At 40.5% G+C, this 24,228-nt stretch overlaps 1 protein-coding gene across 1 annotated transcript in view; it reads right to left on the bottom strand.

The window, feature by feature from the left end:
- The window catches only part of LOC128640329 (calsyntenin-3-like), a 234,948-nt gene extending 211,587 nt beyond the window's left edge, over nucleotides 1-23,361 (bottom strand). Inside the window, 1 exon segment of the mRNA XM_053692821.1 lies at nucleotides 23,229-23,361. Within this exon segment, the coding sequence (XP_053548796.1) occupies nucleotides 23,229-23,298 (70 nt within the window). The 5' untranslated portion in view covers nucleotides 23,299-23,361.
- Nucleotides 23,362-24,228: the final 867 nt, after the last annotated feature.

Raw genomic sequence — 24,228 nt, 5'->3', positions numbered from 1 at the left:
ACATGTAATATGTGTAGACTTGATGGGACATACATAAGGCTATGCTAAGTAATAAGTAAAATGTAATATGTGTAGACTTGATGGGACATACATAAGGCTATACTAAGTAATAAGTAACAGTAATAGGTGTAGACTTGATGGGACATACATAAGGCTATACTAAGTAATAAGTAACATGTAATATGTGTAGACTTGATGGGACATGCATAAGGCTATACTAAGTAATAAGTAACATGTAATATGTGTAGAATTGATGTAACATGCATAAGGCTACACTAAGTAATAAGTAACATGTAATATGTGTAGACTTGATGGGACATACATAAGGCTATACTAAGTAATAAGTAACATGTAATATGTATAGACTTGATGGGACATACATAAGGCTATACTAAGTAATAAGTAACAAGTAATATGTGTAGACTTGATGGGACATACATAAGACTATGCTAAGTAATAAGTAACAAGTAATATGTGTAGACTTGATGGGACATACATAAGGCTATACTAAGTAATAAGTAACAGTAATATGTGTAGACTTGATGGGACATGCATAAGGCTATACTAAGTAATAAGTAACATGTAATATGTGTAGACTTGATGGGACATACATAAGGTTATACTAAGTAATAAGTAACATGTAATATGTGTAGACTTGATGGGACATACATAAGGTTATACTAAGTAATAAGTAACATGTAATATGTGTAGAATTGATGTAACAAGCATAAGGCTACACTAAGTAATAAGTAACATGTAATATGTGTAGACTTGATGGGACATACATAAGGCTATACTAAGTAATAAGTAACATGTAATATGTATAGACTTGATAGGACATACATAAGGCTATACTAAGTAATAAGTGACATATAATATGTGTAGACTTGATGGGACATACATAAGGCTATACTAAGTAATAAGTAACATGTAATATGTGTAGACTTGATGGGACATACATAAGGCTATACTAAGTAATAAGTAACAAGTAATATGTGTAGACTTGATGGGACATACATAAGGCTATACTAAGTAATAAGTAACATGTAATATGTGTAGACTTGATGGGACATACATAAGGCTATACTAAGTAATAAGTAACATGTAATGTGTAGACTTGATGGGACATACATAAGGATATGCTAAGTAATAAGTAAAATGTAATGTGTGTAGAATTGATGTAACATGCATAAGGCTATACTAAGTAATAAGTAACATGTAATATGTGTAGACTTGATGGGACAAACATAAGGCTATGCTAAGTAATAAGTAACATGTAATATGTGTAGACTTGATACTACATGCATAAGGCTATACTAAGTAATAAGTAACAGTAATATGTGTAGACTTGATGGGACATGCATAAGGCTAAACTAGGTAATAAGTAACAGTAATATGTATAGACTTGATGGGACATACATAAGGGTATACTAAGTAATAAGTAACAGTAATAGGTGTAGACTTGATGGGACATGCATAAGACTATGCTAAGTAATAAGTAACAGTAATAGGTGTAGACTTGATGGGACATACATAAGGCTATACTAAGTAATAAGTAACATGTAATATGTGTAGACTTGATGGGACATACATAAGGCTATACTAAGTAATAAGTAACATGTAATATGTGTAGACTTGATAGGACATGCATAAGGCTATACTAAGTAATAAGTAACATGTAATATGTGTAGACTTGATGGGACATGCATAAGGCTATACTAAGTAATAAGTAACATGTAATATGTGTAGACTTGATGGGACATACATAAGGCTATACTAAGTAATAAGTAATATGTAATATGTGTAGACTTGATGGGACATACATAAGACTATGCTAAGTAATAAGTAACAGTAATATGTGTAGACTTGATGGGACATGCATAAGGCTATACTAAGTAATAAGTAACATGTAATATGTGTAGACTTGATGGGACATACATAAGGCTATACTAAGTAATAAGTAACATGTAATATGTGTAGACTTGATAGGACATGCATAAGGCTATACTAAGTAATAAGTAACATGTAATATGTGTAGACTTGATGGGACATACATAAGACTATGCTAAGTAATAAGTAAAATGTAATATGTGTAGAATTGATGTAACATGCATAAGGCTAGCCTTAGTAAACAGTAACATGCAATATGGGTAGACGTGGTGTGGTATAGTAATGCTATAATAAAATAATAATGTGTAGCAACACCTTCACCAGGATAGGACACCCACAGCCCCACTGTCCGCATAATAGACCTGATAAAGGAACAAGAGGTTGTCAGTACCATTGGCTTCAGGGAGTGAACGGACCCCATTGGACAAGTACCTCCTCATCTATACCTGAGCAGACTGTACACTGTAAGAGGCTCTTGGAAATTTGTGTAATTATTATACGCAGAGTTTAAAAGGCTGCAGAACAAAAGGAGAACAAGGAGTATCCAGATCAAGCTGCCAGCTCTCTGATTCCTATGACGGATTTGTAGTTTGCAGTGAATTTAGGGGGGAGATGGGGGATTTATATGGTTGGTGTAGTGTTTTCCTTTAATGTCAGGTCACAAACAGAAGAGGATGTAGCGTCTGCTGATAATTACATTTCCCAGAAGCCAGATTCTATTAAGCAGCTAGAATATGAGATCTCTGGCAGAACAGTGCTCATCAGAGGCAGGATGAACTAATAAGCCTGGTACAATCTGCTGTCACTAACCCTGGTTATTAGTAAGGTCAATGTCCCCAGACAATCCCAGAGTAAGAAGAGTGGATGTTTATAGGGGGGTTAACATTAGGGACTGATCATGTCACTATTGTGTGAATTGCTCACAACGTGACCTAATAGTGGGTCCTGAGGGCTGATATACGTTATATTTTATAAGGAACAGATTACCAGGGCTTTAACAGCCTTCGTTAAACTGAATCCAGTGATTAAGGGGTGCATGGGTCACTGTAAACACAAACCCCCACCCCACTGTACCACAGTACCAGTCATCGTATGGTCTGAATGGTAAGGAGACACTTGAGCTTGTCCAACCTAGGGCCCATGGGACCTAGTCCATAAAACCCAGCTGGTCAGATATTCCACAGACCCAGTGTGTTCTAGATATTGTGCTAGTCACAAGTAAAGTTAATGCAGTATACAAGAAGCAATATGGAAGTTGATGGATAAAATGTGAATGGAAAACATGCAGGTTCATGAAGGGCTAGTCCGTATTTTGTAACCTCCTCATTAAAGGGACAGTTTAAAAATGTTCTCCCCTTTAAATTGTTCCCAATGATTTATTTTACCTGCTGGAATGTATTAATTTTTTTACAAGTAGCCTGTGGAATTGTGTACAAGTAGCCTGTCAAATCCCCACCTGTACTGAAAGTTTCTATACTAAAGTCTAAGCTATTGAATAGCCTAAGTAAACACAGACAGCAGAAATTACACTCCCGGTGGGGTGCAGGATAGTTAAGTAATAATATGTTAATTTTCAAGTGTTCTCTCTATGGCCCTGATATTCAAAGATTCTCCAGCCTGGAGAGAAATTGTAGTTCAGACTTCACAGGGGCTGAACTCCCTGAATATTCAAAAGAAAAGGCCGGAACTCTCAAGCTCTTTCTCATTTATTTAAGTAAAGGATAGACAAGCCCAGTGCAATACAGCGTGACATGAGACTTTTGTTACACTTACACATTGAGCATTATATTTCATATTACTATACATTTCAGATTGGGTCCGTTCAGTATTATTGCATTAAAGCTTTGCAGTTTCTCAATTGTAATGTAAAACATTTACATAAGGGATTAAATGTCCTATCCTCCTGCCATGGGTGAGAATAACTAACATAAATATAACTTGTTTAATATAAATTTTACAACTTTCTATAACCTTAGAAACATTTATGCAGCAGAACTGTCATGTCATGCAGTGCTATATTGTACTGATCTTGTCTCTCTGTCACATCCAGAAATACAGCAGAACAGTCATGTCATGCAGTGCTATATTGTACTGATCTTGTCTCTCTGTCACATCCAGAAATACAGCAGAACAGTCATGTCATGCAGTGCTATATTGTACTGATCTTGTCTCTCTGTCACATACAGAAATGCAGCAGAACAGTCATGTCATGCAGTGCTATATTGTACTGATCTTGTCTCTCTGTCACATACAGAAATGCAGCAGAACAGTCATGTCATGCAGTGCTATATTGTACTGATCTTGTGTCTCTGTCACATACAGTAATGTAGCAGAACTCTCATGTCATGCAGTGCTATATTGTACTGATCTTGTCTCTCTGTCACATACAGAAATGCAGCAGAACTGTCATGTCATGCAGTGCTATATTGTACTGATCTTGTCTCTCTGTCACATACAGTAATGTAGCAGAACTGTCATGTCATGCAGTGCTATATTGTACTGATCTTGTCTCTCTGTCACATACAGTAATGCAGCAGAACTGTCATGTCATGCAGTGCTATATTGTACTGATCTTGTCTCTCCTTCACATACAGAAATTCAGCAGAACTGTCATGTCATGCAGTGCTATATTGTACTGATCTTGTCTCTCTGTCACATACAGAAATGCAGTAGAACTGTCATGTCATGCAGTGCTATATTGTACTGATCTTGTCTCTCTGTCACATACAGTAATGTAGCAGAACTGTCATGTCATGCAGTGCTATATTGTACTGATCTTGTCTCTCTGTCACATACAGTAATGCAGCAGAACTGTCATGTCATGCAGTGCTATATTGTACTGATCTTGTCTCTCCTTCACATACAGAAATTCAGCAGAACTGTCATGTCATGCAGTGCTATATTGTACTGATCTTGTCTCTCACATACAGAAATACAGCAGAACTGTCATGTCATGCAGTGCTATATTGTACTGATCTTGTCTCTCTGTCACATACAGTAATGCAGCAGAACTGTCATGTCATGCAGTGCTATATTGTACTGATCTTGTCTCTCCTTCACATACAGATATACAGCAGAACTGTCATGTCATGCAGTGCTATATTGTACTGATCTTGTCTCGCTGTCACATACAGAAATGCAGCAGAACTGTCATTTCATGCAGTGCTATATTGTACTGATCTTGTCTCTCTGTCACATACAGAAATGCAGCAGTACTGTCATGTCATGCAGTGCTATATTGTACTGATCTTGTCTCTCTGTCACATACAGAAATACAGCAGAACTGTCATGTCATGCAGTGCTATATTGTACTGATCTTGTCTCTCACATACAGAAATACAGCAGAACTGTCATGTCATGCAGTGCTATATTGTACTGATCTTGTCTCTCTGTCACATACAGAAATACAGCAGAACTGTCATGTCATGCAGTGCTATATTGTACTGATCTTGTCTCTCTGTCACATACAGAAATGCAGCAGAACTGTCATGTCATGCAGTGCTATATTGTACTGATCTTGTCTCTACTTCATATACAGAAATGCAGCAGAACTGTCATGTCATGCAGTGCTATATTGTACTGATCTTGTCTCTCTGTCACATACAGTAATGTAGCAGAACTGTCATGTCATACAGTGCTATATTGTACTGATCTTGTCTCTCTGTCACATACAGTAATGCAGCAGAACTGTCATGTCATGTAGTGCTATATTGTACTGATCTTGTCTCTCTGTCACATACAGTAATGCAGCAGAACTGTCATGTTATGCAGTGCTATATTGTACTGATCTTGTCTCTCTGTCACATACAGAAATGCAGCAGAACAGTCATGTCATGCAGTGCTATATTGTACTGATCTTGTCTTTCTATCACATACAGTAATGTAGCAGAACTGTCATGTCATGCAGTGCTATATTGTACTGATCTTGTCTCTCTGTCACATACAGAAATGCAGCAGAACAGTCATGTCATGCAGTGCTATATTGTACTGATCTTGTCTCTCTGTCACATACAGTAATGCAGCAGAACTGTCATGTCATGTAGTGCTATATTATACTGATCTTGTCTCTCTGTCACATACAGAAATGCAGCAGAACTGTCATGTCATGCAGTGCTATATTGTAGTGATCTTGTCTCTCTGTCACATACAGAAATGCAGCAGTACTGTCATGCCATGCAGTGCTATATTGTAGTGATCTTGTCTCTCTGTCACATACAGAAATGCAGCAGTACTGTCATGTCATGCAGTGCTATAATCTACTGATCTTGTCTCTCTGTCACATACAGAAATGCAGCAGAACTCTCATGTCATGCAGTGCTATATTATACTGATCTTGTCTCTCTGTCACAAACAGAAATACAGCAGAACTGTCATGTCATGCAGTGCTATAATCTACTGATCTTGTCTCTCTGTCACATACAGAAATGCAGCAGAATTGTCATGTCATGCAGTGCTATATTGTACTGATCTTGTCTCACCTTTACAAACAGAAACGCAGCAGAACTGTCATGTCATGCAGTGCTATATTGTACTGATCTTGTCTCTCTGTCACATACAGAAATGCAGCAGAACTGTCATGTCATGCAGTGCTATATTGTACTGAACTTGTCTCTCCTTCACATACAGAAATGCAGCAGAACTGTCATGTCATGCAGTGCTATATTATGCTGATCTTGCCTCTCCAAATACAGAAATGCAGCAGAACTGTCAAGTCATGCAGTGCTATATTGTACTGATCTTGTCTCTCACATACAGAAATGCAGCAGAACTGTCATGTCATGCAGTGCTATATTGTACTGAACTTGTCTCACCTTCACATACAGAAACGCAGCAGAACTGTCATGTCATGCAGTGCTATATTGTACTGATCTTGTCTCTCTGTCACATACAGAAATGCAGCAGAACTGTAATGTCATGCAGTGCTATATTGTACTGATCTTGTCTCTCTGTCACATACAGAAATGCAGCAGAACTGTAATGTCATGCAGTGCTATATTATACTGATCTTGTCTCTCTGTCACATACAGAAATGCAGCAGAACTGTCATGTCATGCAGTGCTATATTGTACTGATCTTGTCTCTCTGTCACATACAGAAATGCAGCAGTACTGTCATGTCATGCAGTGCTATATTGTACTGATCTTGCCTCTCTGTCACATACAGTAATACAGCAGAACTGTCATGTCATGCAGTGCTATATTATACTGATCTTGTCTCTCTGTCACATACAGAAATGCAGCAGAACTGTTATGTCATGCAGTGCAATATTGTACTGATCTTGTCTTTCTATCACATACAGTAATGCAGCAGAACTGTCATGTCATGCAGTGCTATATTGTACTGATCTTGTCTCTCTATCATATACAGTAATGCAGCAGAACTGTCATGTCATGCAGTGCTATATTGTACTGATCTTGTCTCTCTGTCACATACAGTAATGCAGCAGAACTGTCATTTCATGCAGTGCTATATTGTACTGATCTTGTCTCTCTGTCACATACAGAAATGCAGCAGAACTGTCATGTCATGTAGTGCTATATTGTACTGATCTTATCTCTCTGTCACATACAGAAATGCAGCAGAACTGTCATGTCATGCAGTGCTATATTGTACTGATCTTGTCTCTCTGTCACATACAGAAATGCAGCAGAACTGTCATGTCATACAGTGCTATATTGTACTGATCTTGTCTCTCTGTCACATACAGAAATACAGCAGAACTGTCATGTCATACAGTGCTATATTGTACTGATCTTGTCTCTCTGTCACATACAGAAATGCAGCAGAACTGTCATGTCATACAGTGCTATATTGTACTGATCTTGTCTCTCTGTCACATACAGAAATGCAGCAGAACTGTCGTGTCATACAGTGCTATATTGTACTGATCTTGTCTCTCTGTCACATACAGAAATACAGTGGAACTGTCATGTCATACAGTGCTATATTGTACTGATCTTGTCTCTCCCTCACATACAGAAATGCAGCAGAACTGTCATGTCATACAGTGCTATATTGTACTGATCTTGTCTCTCTGTCACATACAGAAATACAGCAGAACTGTCATGTCATACAGTGCTATATTGTACTGATCTTGTCTCTCTGTCACATACAGAAATGCAGCAGAACTGTCATGTCATGCAGTGCTATATTGTACTGATCTTGTCTCTCTGTCACATACAGTAATGCAGCAGAACTGTCATGTCATGCAGTGCTATATTGTACTGATCTTGTCTCTCTGTCACATACAGTAATGTAGCAGAACTGTCATGTCATGCAGTGCTATATTGTACTGATCTTGTCTCTCCTTCATATACAGAAATGCAGCAGAACTCTCATGTCATGCAGTGCTATATTGTACTGATCTTATCTCTCCTTCACATACAGTAATGCAGCAGAACTGTCATGTCATGCAGTGCTATATTGTACTGATCTTGTCTCTCTGTCACATACAGTAATGCAGCAGAACTGTCATGTCATGCAATGCTATATTGTACTGATCTTGTCTCTCTGTCACATACAGAAATGCAGCAGAACTCTCATGTCATGCAGTGCTATATTGTACTGATCTTGTCTCTCTGTCACATACAGAAATGCAGCAGAACTCTCATGTCATACAGTGCTATATTGTACTGATCTTGTCTCCTCTTCATATACAGAAATGCAGCAGAACTGTCATGTCATGCAGTGCTATATTGTACTGATCTTGTCTCTCTGTCACATACAGAAATGCAGCAGAACTGTCATGCCATGCAGTGCTATATTGTACTGATCTTGTCTCTCTGTCACATACAGAAATGCAGCAGAACTGTCATGTCATGCAGTGCTATATTGTACTGATCTTGTCTCTCACATACAGAAATACAGCAGAACTGTCATTTCATGCAGTGCTATATTGTACTGATCTTGTCTCTGTCACATACAGAAATGCAGCAGAACTGTCATGTCATACAGTGCTATATTGTACTGATCTTGTCTCTGTCACATACAGAAATGCAGCAGAACTCTCATGTCATGCAGTGCTATATTGTACTGATATTGTCTCTCTGTCACATACAGAAATGCAGCAGAACTGTCATGTCATGCAGTGCTATATTGTACTGATCTTGTCTCTCTGTCACATACAGAAATGCAGCAGAACTCTCATGTCATGCAGTGCTATATTGTACTGATCTTGTCTCTCTGTCACATACATAAATGCAGCAGAACTGTCATGTCATGCAGTGCTATATTGTACTGATCTTGTCTCTCTGTCACATAGAGAAATGCAGCAGAACTGTCATGTCATGCAGTGCTATATTGTACTGATCTTGTCTCTCCTTCACATACAGAAATGTAGCAGAACCGTCATGTCATGCAGTGCTATATTGTACTGATCTTGTCTCTCCTTCACTTACAGAAATGCAGCAGAACTGTCATGTCATGCAGTGCTATATTGTACTGATCTTGTCTCTCCTTCACATACAGAAATTCAGCAGAACTCTCATGTCATGCAGTGTTATATTGTACTGATCTTGTCTCTCTGTCACATACAGAAATGCAGCAGAACTGTCATGTCATGTAGTGCTATATTGTACTGATCTTGTCTCTCTGTCACATACAGTAATGCAGCAGAACTGTCATGTCATGTAGTGCTATATTATACTGATCTTGTCTCTCTGTCACATACAGAAATGCAGCAGAACTGTCATGTCATGCAGTGCTATATTGTAGTGATCTTGTCTCTCTGTCACATACAGAAATGCAGCAGTACTGTCATGTCATGCAGTGCTATAATCTACTGATCTTGTCTCTCTGTCACATACAGAAATGCAGCAGAACTCTCATGTCATGCAGTGCTATATTATACTGATCTTGTCTCTCTGTCACATACAGTAATGCAGCAGAACTGTCATGTCATACAGTGCTATATTGTACTGATCTTGTCTCTTCTTCATATACAGAAATGCAGCAGAACTGTCATGTCATGCAGTGCTATATTGTACTGATCTTGTCTCTCTGTCACATACAGAAATGCAGCAGAACTGTCATGTCATGCAGTGCTATATTGTACTGATCTTGTCTCTCTGTCACATACAGAAATACAGCAGAACTGTCATGTCATGCAGTGCTATAATCTACTGATCTTGTCTCTCTGTCACATACAGAAATGCAGCAGAATTGTCATGTCATGCAGTGCTATATTGTACTGATCTTGTCTCACCTTTACAAACAGAAACGCAGCAGAACTGTCATGTCATGCAGTGCTATATTGTACTGATCTTGTCTCTCTGTCACATACAGAAATGCAGCAGAACTGTCATGTCATGCAGTGCTATATTGTACTGAACTTGTCTCTCCTTCACATACAGAAATGCAGCAGAACTGTCATGTCATGCAGTGCTATATTATACTGATGTTGTCTCTCCAAATACAGAAATGCAGCAGAACTGTCATGTCATGCAGTGCTATATTGTACTGATCTTGTCTCTCACATACAGAAATGCAGCAGAACTGTCATGTCATGCAGTGCTATATTGTACTGAACTTGTCTCACCTTCACATACAGAAACGCAGCAGAACTGTCATGTCATGCAGTGCTATATTGTACTGATCTTGTCTCTCTGTCACATACAGAAATGCAGCAGAACTGTAATGTCATGCAGTGCTATATTGTACTGATCTTGTCTCTCTGTCACATACAGAAATGCAGCAGAACTGTAATGTCATGCAGTGCTATATTATACTGATCTTGTCTATCTGTCACATACAGAAATGCAGCAGAACTGTCATGTCATGCAGTGCTATATTGTACTGATCTTGTCTCTCTGTCACATACAGAAATGCAGCAGTACTGTCATGTCATGCAGTGCTATATTGTACTGATCTTGCCTCTCTGTCACATACAGTAATACAGCAGAACTGTCATGTCATGCAGTGCTATATTATACTGATCTTGTCTCTCTGTCACATACAGAAATGCAGCAGAACTGTTATGTCATGCAGTGCAATATTGTACTGATCTTGTCTTTCTATCACATACAGTAATGCAGCAGAACTGTCATGTCATGCAGTGCTATATTGTACTGATCTTGTCTCTCTATCATATACAGTAATGCAGCAGAACTGTCATGTCATGCAGTGCTATATTGTACTGATCTTGTCTCTCTGTCACATACAGTAATGCAGCAGAACTGTCATTTCATGCAGTGCTATATTGTACTGATCTTGTCTCTCTGTCACATACAGAAATGCAGCAGAACTGTCATGTCATGTAGTGCTATATTGTACTGATCTTATCTCTCTGTCACATACAGAAATGCAGCAAAACTGTCATGTCACGCAGTGCTATATTGTACTGATCTTGTCTCTCTGTCACATACAGAAATGCAGCAGAACTGTCATGTCATACAGTGCTATATTGTACTGATCTTGTCTCTCTGTCACATACAGAAATACAGCAGAACTGTCATGTCATACAGTGCTATATTGTACTGATCTTGTCTCTCTGTCACATACAGAAATGCAGCAGAACTGTCATGTCATACAGTGCTATATTGTACTGATCTTGTCTCTCTGTTACATACAGAAATGCAGCAGAACTGTCATGTCATACAGTGCTATATTGTACTGATCTTGTCTCTCTGTCACATACAGAAATACAGCAGAACTGTCATGTCATACAGTGCTATATTGTACTGATCTTGTCTCTCTGTCACATACAGAAATGCAGCAGAACTGTCATGTCATGCAGTGCTATATTGTACTGATCTTGTCTCTCTGTCACATACAGTAATGCAGCAGAACTGTCATGTCATGCAGTGCTATATTGTACTGATCTTGTCTCTCTGTCACATACAGTAATGTAGCAGAACTGTCATGTCATGCAGTGCTATATTGTACTGATCTTGTCTCTCCTTCATATACAGAAATGCAGCAGAACTCTCATGTCATGCAGTGCTATATTGTACTGATCTTATCTCTCCTTCACATACAGTAATGCAGCAGAACTGTCATGTCATGCAGTGCTATATTGTACTGATCTTGTCTCTCTGTCACATACAGTAATGCAGCAGAACTGTCATGTCATGCAGTGATATATTGTACTGATCTTGTCTCTCTGTCACATACAGAAATGCAGCAGAACTCTCATGTCATGCAGTGCTATATTGTACTGATCTTGTCTCTCTGTCACATACAGAAATGCAGCAGAACTGTCATGTCATACAGTGCTATATTGTACTGATCTTGTCTCTTCTTCATATACAGAAATGCAGCAGAACTGTCATGTCATGCAGTGCTATATTGTACTGATCTTGTCTCTCTGTCACATACAGAAATGCAGCAGAACTGTCATGCCATGCAGTGCTATATTGTACTGATCTTGTCTCTCTGTCACATACAGAAATGCAGCAGAACTGTCATGTCATGCAGTGCTATATTGTACTGATCTTGTCTCTCACATACAGAAATACAGCAGAACTGTCATTTCATGCAGTGCTATATTGTACTGATCTTGTCTCTGTCACATACAGAAATGCAGCAGAACTGTCATGTCATACAGTGCTATATTGTACTGATCTTGTCTCTGTCACATACAGAAATGCAGCAGAACTCTCATGTCATGCAGTGCTATATTGTACTGATATTGTCTCTCTGTCACATACAGAAATGCAGCAGAACTGTCATGTCATGCAGTGCTATATTGTACTGATCTTGTCTCTCTGTCACATACAGAAATGCAGCAGAACTCTCATGTCATGCAGTGCTATATTGTACTGATCTTGTCTCTCTGTCACATACATAAATGCAGCAGAACTGTCATGTCATGCAGTGCTATATTGTACTGATCTTGTCTCTCTGTCACATAGAGAAATGCAGCAGAACTGTTATGTCATGCAGTGCTATATTGTACTGATCTTGTCTCTCCTTCACATACAGAAATGCAGCAGAACCGTCATGTCATGCAGTGCTATATTGTACTGATCTTGTCTCTCCTTCACTTACAGAAATGCAGCAGAACTGTCATGTCATGCAGTGCTATATTGTACTGATCTTGTCTCTCCTTCACATACAGAAATTCAGCAGAACTCTCATGTCATGCAGTGTTATATTGTACTGATCTTGTCTATCTGTCACATACAGAAATACAGCAGAACTGTCATGTCATACAGTGCTATATTGTACTGATCTTGTCTCTCTGTCACATATAGAAATGCAGCAGAACTGTCATGTCATGCAGTGCTATATTGTACTGATCTTGTCTCTCTGTCACATACAGAAATACAGCAGAACTGTCATGTCATACAGTGCTATATTGTACTGATCTTGTCTCTCTGTCACATATAGAAATGCAGCAGAACTGTCATGTCATGCAGTGCTATATTACACTGATCTTGTCTCTCTCTGTCACATACAGAAATGCAGCAGAACTGTCATGTCATGCAGTGCTATATTGTACTGATCTTGTCTCTCTGTCACATACAGAAATGCAGCAGAACTGTAATGTCATGCAGTGCTATATTGTACTGATCTTATCTCTCCTTCACATACAGTAATGCAGCAGAACTGTCATGTCATGCAGTGCTATATTGTACTGATCTTGTCTCTCTGTCACATACAGTAATGCAGCAGAACTGTCATGTCATGCAATGCTATATTGTACTGATCTTGTCTCTCTGTCACATACAGAAATACAGCAGAACTGTCATGTCATGCAGTGCTATATTGTACTGATCTTGTCTCTCACATACAGAAATACAGCAGAACTGTCATGTCATGCAGTGCTATATTGTACTGATATTGTCTCTCCTTCACATACAGAAATGCAGCAGAACTGTTATGTCATGCAGTGCTATATTGTACTGATCTTGTCTCTCTGTCACATACAGAAATGTAGCAGATCTGTCATGTCATGTAGTGCTATATTGTACTGATCTTGTCTCTCTGTCACATACAGAAATGTAGCAGAACTATCATGTCATGCAGTGCTATATTGTACTGATCTTGTCTCTCCTTCATATACAGAAATGCAGCAGAACTCTCATGTCATGCAGTGCTATATTGTACTGATCTTGTCTCTCCTTCACTTACAGAAATGCAGCAGAACTGTCATGTCATGCAATGCTATATTGTACTGATCTTGTCTCTCTGTCACATACAGAAATGCAGCAGAACTGTCATGTCACGCAGTGCTATATTGTACTGATCTTGTCTCTCTGTCACATACAGAAATGCAGCAGAACTGTTATGTCATGCAGTGCTATATTGTACTGATCTTGTCTCTCCTTCATATACAGAAATGCAGCAGAACTCTCATGTCATGCAGTGCTATATTGTACTGATCTTGTCTCTCACATACATAAATGCAGCAGAACTGTCATGTCATGCAGTGCTATATTGTACTGATCTTGTCTCTCTGTCACATACAGAAATACAGCAGAACCGTCATGTCATGCCGTGCTATATAGCAGTGATTTTCAACCTTTTTTTTGCCGTGGCACACTTTTTTACATTTAAAAATCCTGTGGCACACCACCATCCCAAAATTTTACAAAATAACACATTGTAGCTTAATACAGTGTGTGTGTGTGTGTATATATATATATATATATATATATATACACACACACATATGTATATATATATACACATACATACACACACACTATACTGTGCTGTCATGCCATGCCTCCTACAAACTATACATGACATATTGACATTCATTCACAAACGATTATAATGATGTCATGGTTGTAAATGACACCTAATGAGCCTGTCAGAAAATTTGAAATAGGGACACCCCTGCACTGGGAAAAGTCCCCTCCCCCCATCAGTCATAATCTCTGCCGTGGCACACCTGAGGATCTCTCACGGCACACTAGTGTGCCACGGCACACTGGTTGAAAAACACTGGTATAGGTAACGGTATCTGCAGCAGGAATAGTAAGTATTACAGCGAGTAAGGCCAGTAGAGCGCTTAGTTGTATAGGTAGCGGTATTTGCAGCAGGAATAGTAAGTATTGCAGTGAGTAAGGCCAGTAGAGTGCTTGCTTGTATAGGTAGTGGTATCTGCAGCAGGAATAGTAAGTATTGCAGTGAGTAAGGCCAGTAGAGTGCTTGGTTGTATAGGAAGCGGTATCTGCTGCAGGAATTGTAAGTATTGCAGTGAGTAAGGCCAGTAGAGTGCTTGGTTGTATAGGTAGCGGTATCTGCAGCAGGAATAATAAGTATTGCAGTGAGTAAGGCCAGTAGAGTGCTTGGTTGTATAGGTAGTGGTATCTGCTGCAGGAATAGTAAGTATTGTAGTGAGTAAGGCCAGTAGAGTGCTTGGTTGTATAGGTAGCAGTATCTGCCGCAGGAATAGTAAGTATTGCAGTGAGTAAGGCCAGTAGAGTGCTTGGTTGTATAGGTAGCAGTATCTGCAGCAGGAATAGTAAGTATTGCAGTGAGTAAGGCCAGTAGAGTGCTTGGTTGTATAGGTAGTGGTATCTGCAGCAGGAATAGTAAGTATTACAGTGAGTAAGGCCAGTAGAGTGCTTGGTTGTATAGGTAGTGGTATCTGCAGCAGGAACAGTAAGTATTGCAGTGAGTAAGGCCAGTAGAGTGCTTGGTTGTATAGGTAGCGGTATCTGCAGCAGGAATAGTAAGTATTGCAGTGAGTAATGTCAGTAGAGTGCTTGGTTGTATAGGTAGAAGTATCTGTAGCAGGAATAGTAAGTATTTCAGTGAGTAAGGCCAGTAGAGTGCTTGGTTGTATAGGTATCGGTTTCTGCAGCAGGAATAGTAAGTATTGCAGTGAGTAAGGCCAGTAGAGTGCTTGGTTGTATAGGTGGAAGTATCTGTAACAGGAATAGTAAGTATTGCAGTGAGTAAGGTCAGTAGAGTGCTTGGTTGTATAGTTAGAAGTATCTGCAGCAGGAATAGTAAGTATTGCAGTGAGTAAGGTCAGTAGAGTGCTTGGTTGTATAGGTATCGGTATCTACAGCAGGAATAGTAAGTATTGCAGTGAGTAAGGTCAGTAGAGTGCTTGGTTGTATAGGTATCGGTATCTACAGCAGGAATAGTAAGTATTGCAGTGAGTAAGGCCAGTAGAGTGCTTGGTTGTATAGGTGGAAGTATCTGTAACAGGAATAGTAAGTATTGCAGTGAGTAAGGTCAGTAGAGTGCTTGGTTGTATAGGTAGAAGTATCTGCAGCAGGAATAGTAAGTATTGCAGTGAGTAAGGACAGTAGCGTGCTTGGTTGTATAGGTATCGGTATCTAAAGCAGGAATAGTAAGTATTGCAGTGAGTAAGGCCAGTAGAGTGCTTGGTTGAATAGGTAGAAGTATCTGCAGCAGGAATAGTAAGTATTGCAGTGAGTAAGGCCAGTAGAGTGCTTGGTTGTATAGGTATCGGTATCTACAGCAGGAATAGTAAGTATTGCAGTGAGTAAGGCCAGTAGAGTGCTTGGTTGTATAGGTATCGGTATCTACAGCAGGAATAGTAAGTATTGCAGTGAGTAAGGCCAGTAGAGTGCTTGGTTGTATAGGTATCGGTATCTACAGCAGGAATAGTAAGTATAGCAGTGAGTAAGGCCAGTAGAGTGCTTGGTTGTATAGGTATCGGTATCTACAGCAGGAATAGTAAGTATAGCAGTGAGTAAGGCCAGTAGAGTGCTTGGTTGTATAGGTATCGGTATCTACAGCAGGAATAGTAAGTATTGCAGTGAGTAAGGCCAGTAGAGTGCTTGGTTGTATAGGTATCGGTATCTACAGCAGGAATAGTAAGTATAGCAGTGAGTAAGGCCAGTAGAGTGCTTGGTTGTATAGGTATCGGTATCTACAGCAGGAATAGTAAGTATAGCAGTGAGTAAGGCCAGTAGAGTGCTTGGTTGTATAGGTATCGGTATCTACAGCAGGAATAGTAAGTATTGCGGTGAGTAAGGCCAGTAGAGTGCTTGGTTGTATAGGTATCGGTATCTACAGCAGGAATAGTAAGTATAGCAGCGAGTAAGGCCAGTAGAGTGCTTGGTTGTATAGGTATCGGTATCTACAGCAGGAATAGTAAGTATAGCAGTGAGTAAGGCCAGTAGAGTGCTTGGTTGTATAGGTATCGGTATCTACAGCAGGAATAGTAAGTATTGCGGTGAGTAAGGCCAGTAGAGTGCTTGGTTGTATAGGTATCGGTATCTACAGCAGGAATAGTAAGTATAGCAGTGAGTAAGGCCAGTAGAGTGCTTGGTTGTATAGGTATCGGTATCTACAGCAGGAATAGTAAGTATAGCAGTGAGTAAGGCCAGTAGAGTGCTTGGTTGTATAGGTATCGGTATCTACAGCAGGAATAGTAAGTATTGCAGTGAGTAAGGCCAGTAGAGTGCTTGGTTGTATAGGTATCGGTATCTACAGCAGGAATAGTAAGTATTGCGGTGAGTAAGGCCAGTAGACTGCTTGGTTGTATAGGTATCGGTATCTACAGCAGGAATAGTAAGTATTGCGGTGAGTAAGGCCAGTAGAGTGCTTGGTTGTATAGGTATCGGTATCTAAAGCAGGAATAGTAAGTATAGCAGTGAGTAAGGCCAGTAGAGTGCTTGGTTGAATAGGTAGAGGTATCTACAGCAGGAATAGTAAGTATAGCAGTGAGTAAGGCCAGTAGAGTGCTTGGTTGTATAGGTATCGGTATCTACAGCAGGAATAGTAAGTATAGCAGTGAGTAAGGACAGTAGCGTGCTTGGTTGTATAGGTATCGGTATCTAAAGCAGGAATAGTAAGTATTGCAGTGAGTAAGGCCAGTAGAGTGCTTGGTTGTATAGGTATCAGTATCTACAGCAGGAATAGTAAGTATTGCAGTGAGTAAGGCCAGTAGAGTGCTTGCTTGTATAGGTGGAAGTATCTGTAACAAGAATAGTAAGTATAGCAGCGAGTAAGGCCAGTAGAGTGCTTGGTTGAATAGGTAGAGGTACCTGCAGCAGGAATAGTAAGTATTGCAGTGAGTAAGGCCAGTAGAGTGCTTGGTTGAATAGGTAGAGGTACCTGCAGCAGGAATAGTAAGTATTGAAGTGAGTAAGGCCAGTAGAGTGCTTGGTTGAATAGGTAGAGGTACCTGCAGCAGGAATAGTAAGTATTGAAGTGAGTAAGGCCAGTAGAGTGCTTGGCTGAATAGGTAGAGGTACCTGCAGCAGGAATAGTAAGTATAGCAGTGAGTAAGGCCAGTAGAGTGCTTGGTTGAATAGGTAGAGGTACCTGCAGCAGGAATAGTAAGTATAGCAGTGAGTAAGGCCAGTAGAGTGCTTGGTTGAATAGGTAGAGGTATCTACAGCAGGAATAGTAAGTATAGCGGTGAGTAAGGCCAGTAAGAGTGCTTGGTTGAATAGGTAGAGGTATCTACAGCAGGAATAGTAAGTATTGCAGTGAGTAAGGCCAGTAGAGTGCTTGGTTGTATAGGTATCGGTATCTACAGCAGGAATAGTAAGTATAGCGGTGAGTAAGGCCAGTAAGAGTGCTTGGTTGAACAGGTAGAGGTACCTGCAGCAGGAATAGTAAGGTTCTTATGCCACTTTACAGACCACCAATAGTTAGGCTTTATCTTGAGTATTGTGTGCAGTTCTTAAGGCCATATTGCCAGAAAGATATCATTAAACTGGAATTTGTACAAATGAGGCTACCAGAAAGACTAAATGACATAAATACAATGGGGCCCATTTATCAAGCTCCGAACGGAGCTTGTGGGCCCGTGTTTCTGGCAAGTCTTCATACTCGCCAGAAACACCAGTTATGAAGCAGCGGGCTAAAGACCGCTGCTCCATAACCTGTCCGCCTGCTCTGATGAGGCGGACAGGAATCGCCGGAAATGAACCTGATCGAGTGCGATCGGGTTGATTGACACCCCCCTGCTGGCGGCCGATTGCCCACGAGTCTGCAGGGGGTGGCGTTGCACCAGCAGCTCTTGTGAGCCGCTGGTGCAATGCTGAATATGGAGAGCGTATTGCTCTCCGTATTCAGCGAGGTCTTGCGGACCTGATCCGCACTGTCGGATCAGGTCCGCAAGACCTGTGATAAATAGGCCCCAAAATGTATAGCTTAAAGGAGAGAAGGGAAAAAGGTGATATGATAGAGCATATTAAGGAACTTTATAAATCTGAAGGCTTTTTTCAAGGGGAATGTCTTTCCATTTAACGCTGGCCAACAAGTACTACACTGAGGCAACGTAACACTGGCCTTTATTGGTCTCTTAAATTGTCTCACATTATGATTCAGTCAATGAAATGAAAAAGTTCATGACTTGCAGTGTCTCACTATATAACCCAGTCATGTAACTGAGGAACTTACATCTGTCACGTGCAGTGTCTCACTGTATATCCCAGTCATGTAACTGAGGAACTTACATCTGTCACTTGCAGTGTCTCACTGTATAACTCAGTCATGTAACTGAGGAACTTACATCTGTCACTTGCAGTGTCTCACTGTATAACGCAGTCATGTAACTGAGGAACTTACATCTGTCACTTGCAGTGTCTCACTGTATAACTCAGTCATGTAACTGAGGAACTTACATCTGTCACTTGCAGTGTCTCACTGTATAACCAAGTCATGTAACTGAGGAACTTACATCTGTCACTTGCACTGTATAACCCAGTCATGTAACTGAGGAACTTACATCTGTCACTTGCACTGTATAACCCAGTCATGTAACTGAGGAACTTACATCTGTCACTTGCTGTGTCTCACTGTATAACCCAGTCGTGTAACTGAGGAACTTACATCTGTCACTTGCACTGTATAACCCAGTCATGTAACTGAGGAACTCACATCTGTCACTTGCAGTGTCTCACTGTATAACCCAGTCATGTAACTGAGGAACTTACATCTGTCACTTGCACTGTATAACCCAGTCATGTAACTGAGGAACTTACATCTGTCACTTGCAGTGTCTCACTGTATAACCCAGTCATGTAACTGAGGAACTTACATCTGTCACTTGCACTGTATAACCCAGTCATGTAACTGAGGAACTTACATCTGTCACTTGCAGTGTCTCACTGTATAACCCAGTCGTGTAACTGAGGAACTTACATCTGTCACTTGCACTGTATAACCCAGTCATGTAACTGAGGAACTTACATCTGTCACTTGCAGTGTCTCACTGTATAACCCAGTCGTGTAACTGAGGAACTTACATCTGTCACTTGCAGTGTATAACCCAGTCATGTAACTGAGGAACTTACATCTGTCACTTGCAGTGTCTCACTATATAACCCAGTCATGTAACTGAGCAACTTACATCTGTCACTTGCAGTGTCTCACTGTATAACCCAGTCGTGTAACTGAGGAACTTACATCTGTCACTTGCACTGTATAACCCAGTCATGTAACTGAGGAACTTACATCTGTCACTTGCAGTGTCTCACTGTATAACCCAGTCATGTAACTGAGGAACTTACATCTGTCACTTGCAGTGTCTCACTGTATAACCCAGTCATGTAACTGAGGAACTTACATCTGTCACTTGCAGTGTCTCACTGTATAACTCAGTCATGTAACTGAAGAACTTACATCTGTCACTTGCACTGTATAACCCAGTCATGTAACTGAGGAACTTACATCTGTCACTTGCAGTGTCTCACTGTATAACCCAGTCGTGTAACTGAGGAACTTACATCTGTCACTTGCACTGTATAACCCAGTCATGTAACTGAGGAACTTACATCTGTCACTTGCAGTGTCTCACTATATAACCCAGTCATGTAACTGAGCAACTTACATCTGTCACTTGCAGTGTCTCACTGTATAACCCAGTCGTGTAACTGAGGAACTTACATCTGTCACTTGCACTGTATAACCCAGTCATGTAACTGAGGAACTTACATCTGTCACTTGCAGTGTATAACCCAGTCATGTAACTGAGGAACTTACATCTGTCACATGCAGTATCTCATTGTATAACCCAGTCATGTAACTGAGCAACTTACATCTGTCACTTGCAGTGTCTCACTGTATAACCCAGTCATGTAACTGAGGAACTTACATCTGTCACTTGCAGTGTCTCACTGTATAACCCAGTCATGTAACTGAGGAACTTACAGCTGTCACTTGCAGTGTCTCACTGTATAACCCAGTTATGTAACTGAGGAACTTACATCTGTCACTTGCACTGTATAAAGAGTCATGTAACTGAGGAACTTACATCTGTCACTTGCAGTGTCTCACTGTATAACCCAGTCATGTAACTGAGGAACTTACATCTGTCACTTGCAGTGTCTCACTGTATAACCCAGTCATGTAACTGAGGAACTTACATCTGTCACTTGCAGTGTCTCACTGTATAACCCAGTCATGTAACTGAGGAACTTACAGCTGTCACTTGCAGTGTCTCACTGTATAACCCAGTCATGTAACTGAGGAACTTACATCTGTCACTTGCAGTGTCTCACTATATAACCCAGTTATGTAACTGAAGAACTTACATCTGTCACTTGCAGTGTCTCACTATATAACCCAGTCATGTAACTGAGGAACTTACATCTGTCACTTGCAGTGTCTCACTGTATAACCCAGTCATGTAACTGAGGAACTTACATCTGTCACTTGCAGTGCTCACTGTATAACCCAGCATGTAACTGAGGAACTTACATCTGTCACTTGCAGTATCTCACTGTATAACCAGTCATGTAACTGAGGAACTTACATCTGTCACTTGCAGTGTCTCACATGGATAACCCAGTCATGTAACTGAGGAACTTACATCTGTCACTTGCAGTGTCTCACTGTATAACCACCCTGTATCTGAGAACTTACATCTGTCACTTGCAGTGTCTCATGTATACCAGTCAGAATGAGAGAACATACAGACATGTTCAACTTTGCATGTTCATCCAGCATGTAATGGAACTTAATCTGTACTTGCAGTTTAATAACCAGGAATGAGGAATTACATCTGTCACTTGCCGTGTTCTCACTGTATAACCAGTCATGTAACTGAGGAACTTACATCTGTCACTTGCAGTGTCTCACTGTATAACCCAGTCATGTAACTGAGGAACTTACATCTGTCACTTGCAGTGTCTCACTGTATAACCAGTCAAGTAACTGAGGAACTTACATCTGTCACTTGCAGTGTCTCACTGTATAACCCAGTCATGTAACTGAGGAACTTACATCTGTCACTTGCAGTGTCTCACTGTATAACCCAGTCATGTAACTGAGGAACTTACATCTGTCACTTGCAGTGTCTCACTGTATAACCCAGTCATGTAACTGAGGAACTTACATCTGTCACTTGCAGTGTCTCACTGTATAACCCAGTCATGTAACTGAGGAACTTACATCTGTCACTTGCAGTGTCTCACTGTATAACCCAGTCATGTAACTGAGGAACTTACATCTGTCACTTGCAGTGTCTCACTGTATAACCCAGTCATGTAACTGAGGAACTTACATCTGTCACTTGCAGTGTCTCACTGTATAACCCAGTCATGTAACTGAGGAACTTACATCTGTCACTTGCAGTGTCTCACTGTATAACCCAGTCATGTAACTGAGGAACTTACATCTGTCACTTGCAGTGTCTCACTGTATAACCCAGTTATGTAACTGAAGAACTTACATCTGTCACTTGCAGTGTCTCACTGTATAACCCAGTTATATAACTGAGGAACTTACATCTGTCACTTGCAGTGTCTCACTGTATAATCCAGTCATGTAACTGATGAACTTACATCTGTCACTTGCAGTGTCTCACTGTATAACCCAGTCATGTAACTGAGGAACTTACATCTGTCACTTGCAGTGTCTCACTGTATAACCCAGTCATGTAACTGAGGAACTTACATCTGTCACTTGCAGTGTCTCACTGTATAACCCAGTCATGTAACTGAGGAACTTACATCTGTCACTTGCAGTGTCTCACTGTATAACCCAGTTATGTAACTGAGCAACTTACATCTGTCACTTGCAGTGTCTCACTGTATAATCCAGTCATGTAACTGAGGAACTTACATCTGTCACTTGCAGTGTCTCACTGTATAACCCAGTCATGTAACTGAGGAACTTACATCTGTCACTTGCAGTGTCTCACTGTATAACCCAGTCATGTAACTGAGGAACTTACATCTGTCACTTGCAGTGTCTCACTGTATAACCAAGCCATGGTTGCACTGCACACACTTTATCCTTACAACTAAACACACAAACTAGCCCTACAGACAGACACATACACAGACACACAATTGCACTGCACACACTTTATCCTTACAACTAAACACACAAACTAGCCCTACAGACAGACACATACACAGACACACAATTGCACTGCACACACTACACATTACAAATAACTTTAGCTGCTGGATTAAAACAATGGCAAAAGGAGCCTACACACAGACCTTTGTTGCAGGTGTTGCAGTGAAGCAGAGCGCTGAGAACAAGCACAAATAAAGAGGTGTGTTCCATCATCCTTAGTCAGCACTGGGCAGTCTCTCTGTGTTATGCAGCAGTCTATCACTTTTTGCTGTATCTGTAAGAAAAACAATGATCTGTCATGATGCTGACACAGTGCAGTCTCTCTCTCTCTAGTGTCATGTGCAGTCTCTCTCTCTCTAGTGTCATGTGCAGTCTCTCTCTCTAGTGTCATGTGCAGTCTCTCTCTCTAGTGTCATATGCAGTCTCTCTCTCTAGTGTCATGTGCAGTCTCTCTCTCTCTAGTGTCATATGCAGTCTCTCTCTCTCTAGTGTCATGTGCAGTCTCTCTCTCTCTAGTGTCATGTGCAGTCTATCTCTCTCTAGTGTCATGTGCAGTCTCTCTCTCTAGTGTCATGTGCAGTCTATCTCTCTCTAGTGTCATGTGCAGTCTATCTCTCTCTAGTGTCATGTGCAGTCTCTCTCTCTAGTGTCATGTGCAGTCTCTCTCTCTCTCTCTCTAGTGTCATGTGCAGTCTCTCTCTCTAGTGTCATGTGCAGTCTCTCTCTCTAGTGTCATGTGCAGTCTCTCTCTCTCTAGTGTCATGTGCAGTCTCTCTCTCTAGTGTCATGTGCAGTCTCTCTCTCTAGTGTCATGTGCAGTCTCTCTCTCTAGTGTCATGTGCAGTCTATCTCTCTCTAGTGTCATGTGCAGTCTATCTCTCTCTAGTGTCATGTGCAGTCTCTCTCTCTCTAGTGTCATATGCAGTCTCTCTCTCTCTCTCTCTAGTGTCATGTGCAGTCTCTCTCTCTAGTGTCATGTGCAGTCTCTCTCTCTCTAGTGTCATGTGCAGTCTATCTCTCTCTAGTGTCATGTGCAGTCTCTCTCTCTAGTGTCATGTGCAGTCTCTCTCTCTAGTGTCATGTGCAGTCTCTCTCTCTCTAGTGTCATGTGCAGTCTCTCTCTCTCTAGTGTCATGTGCAGTC

Source organism: Bombina bombina, chromosome 9 (assembly GCF_027579735.1).
Source record: "Bombina bombina isolate aBomBom1 chromosome 9, aBomBom1.pri, whole genome shotgun sequence".
NCBI lineage: Eukaryota > Metazoa > Chordata > Amphibia > Anura > Bombinatoridae > Bombina > Bombina bombina.
Note: the sequence above shows the minus strand (reverse complement) of the source record. Positions and strands in the feature narration are given on the sequence as shown.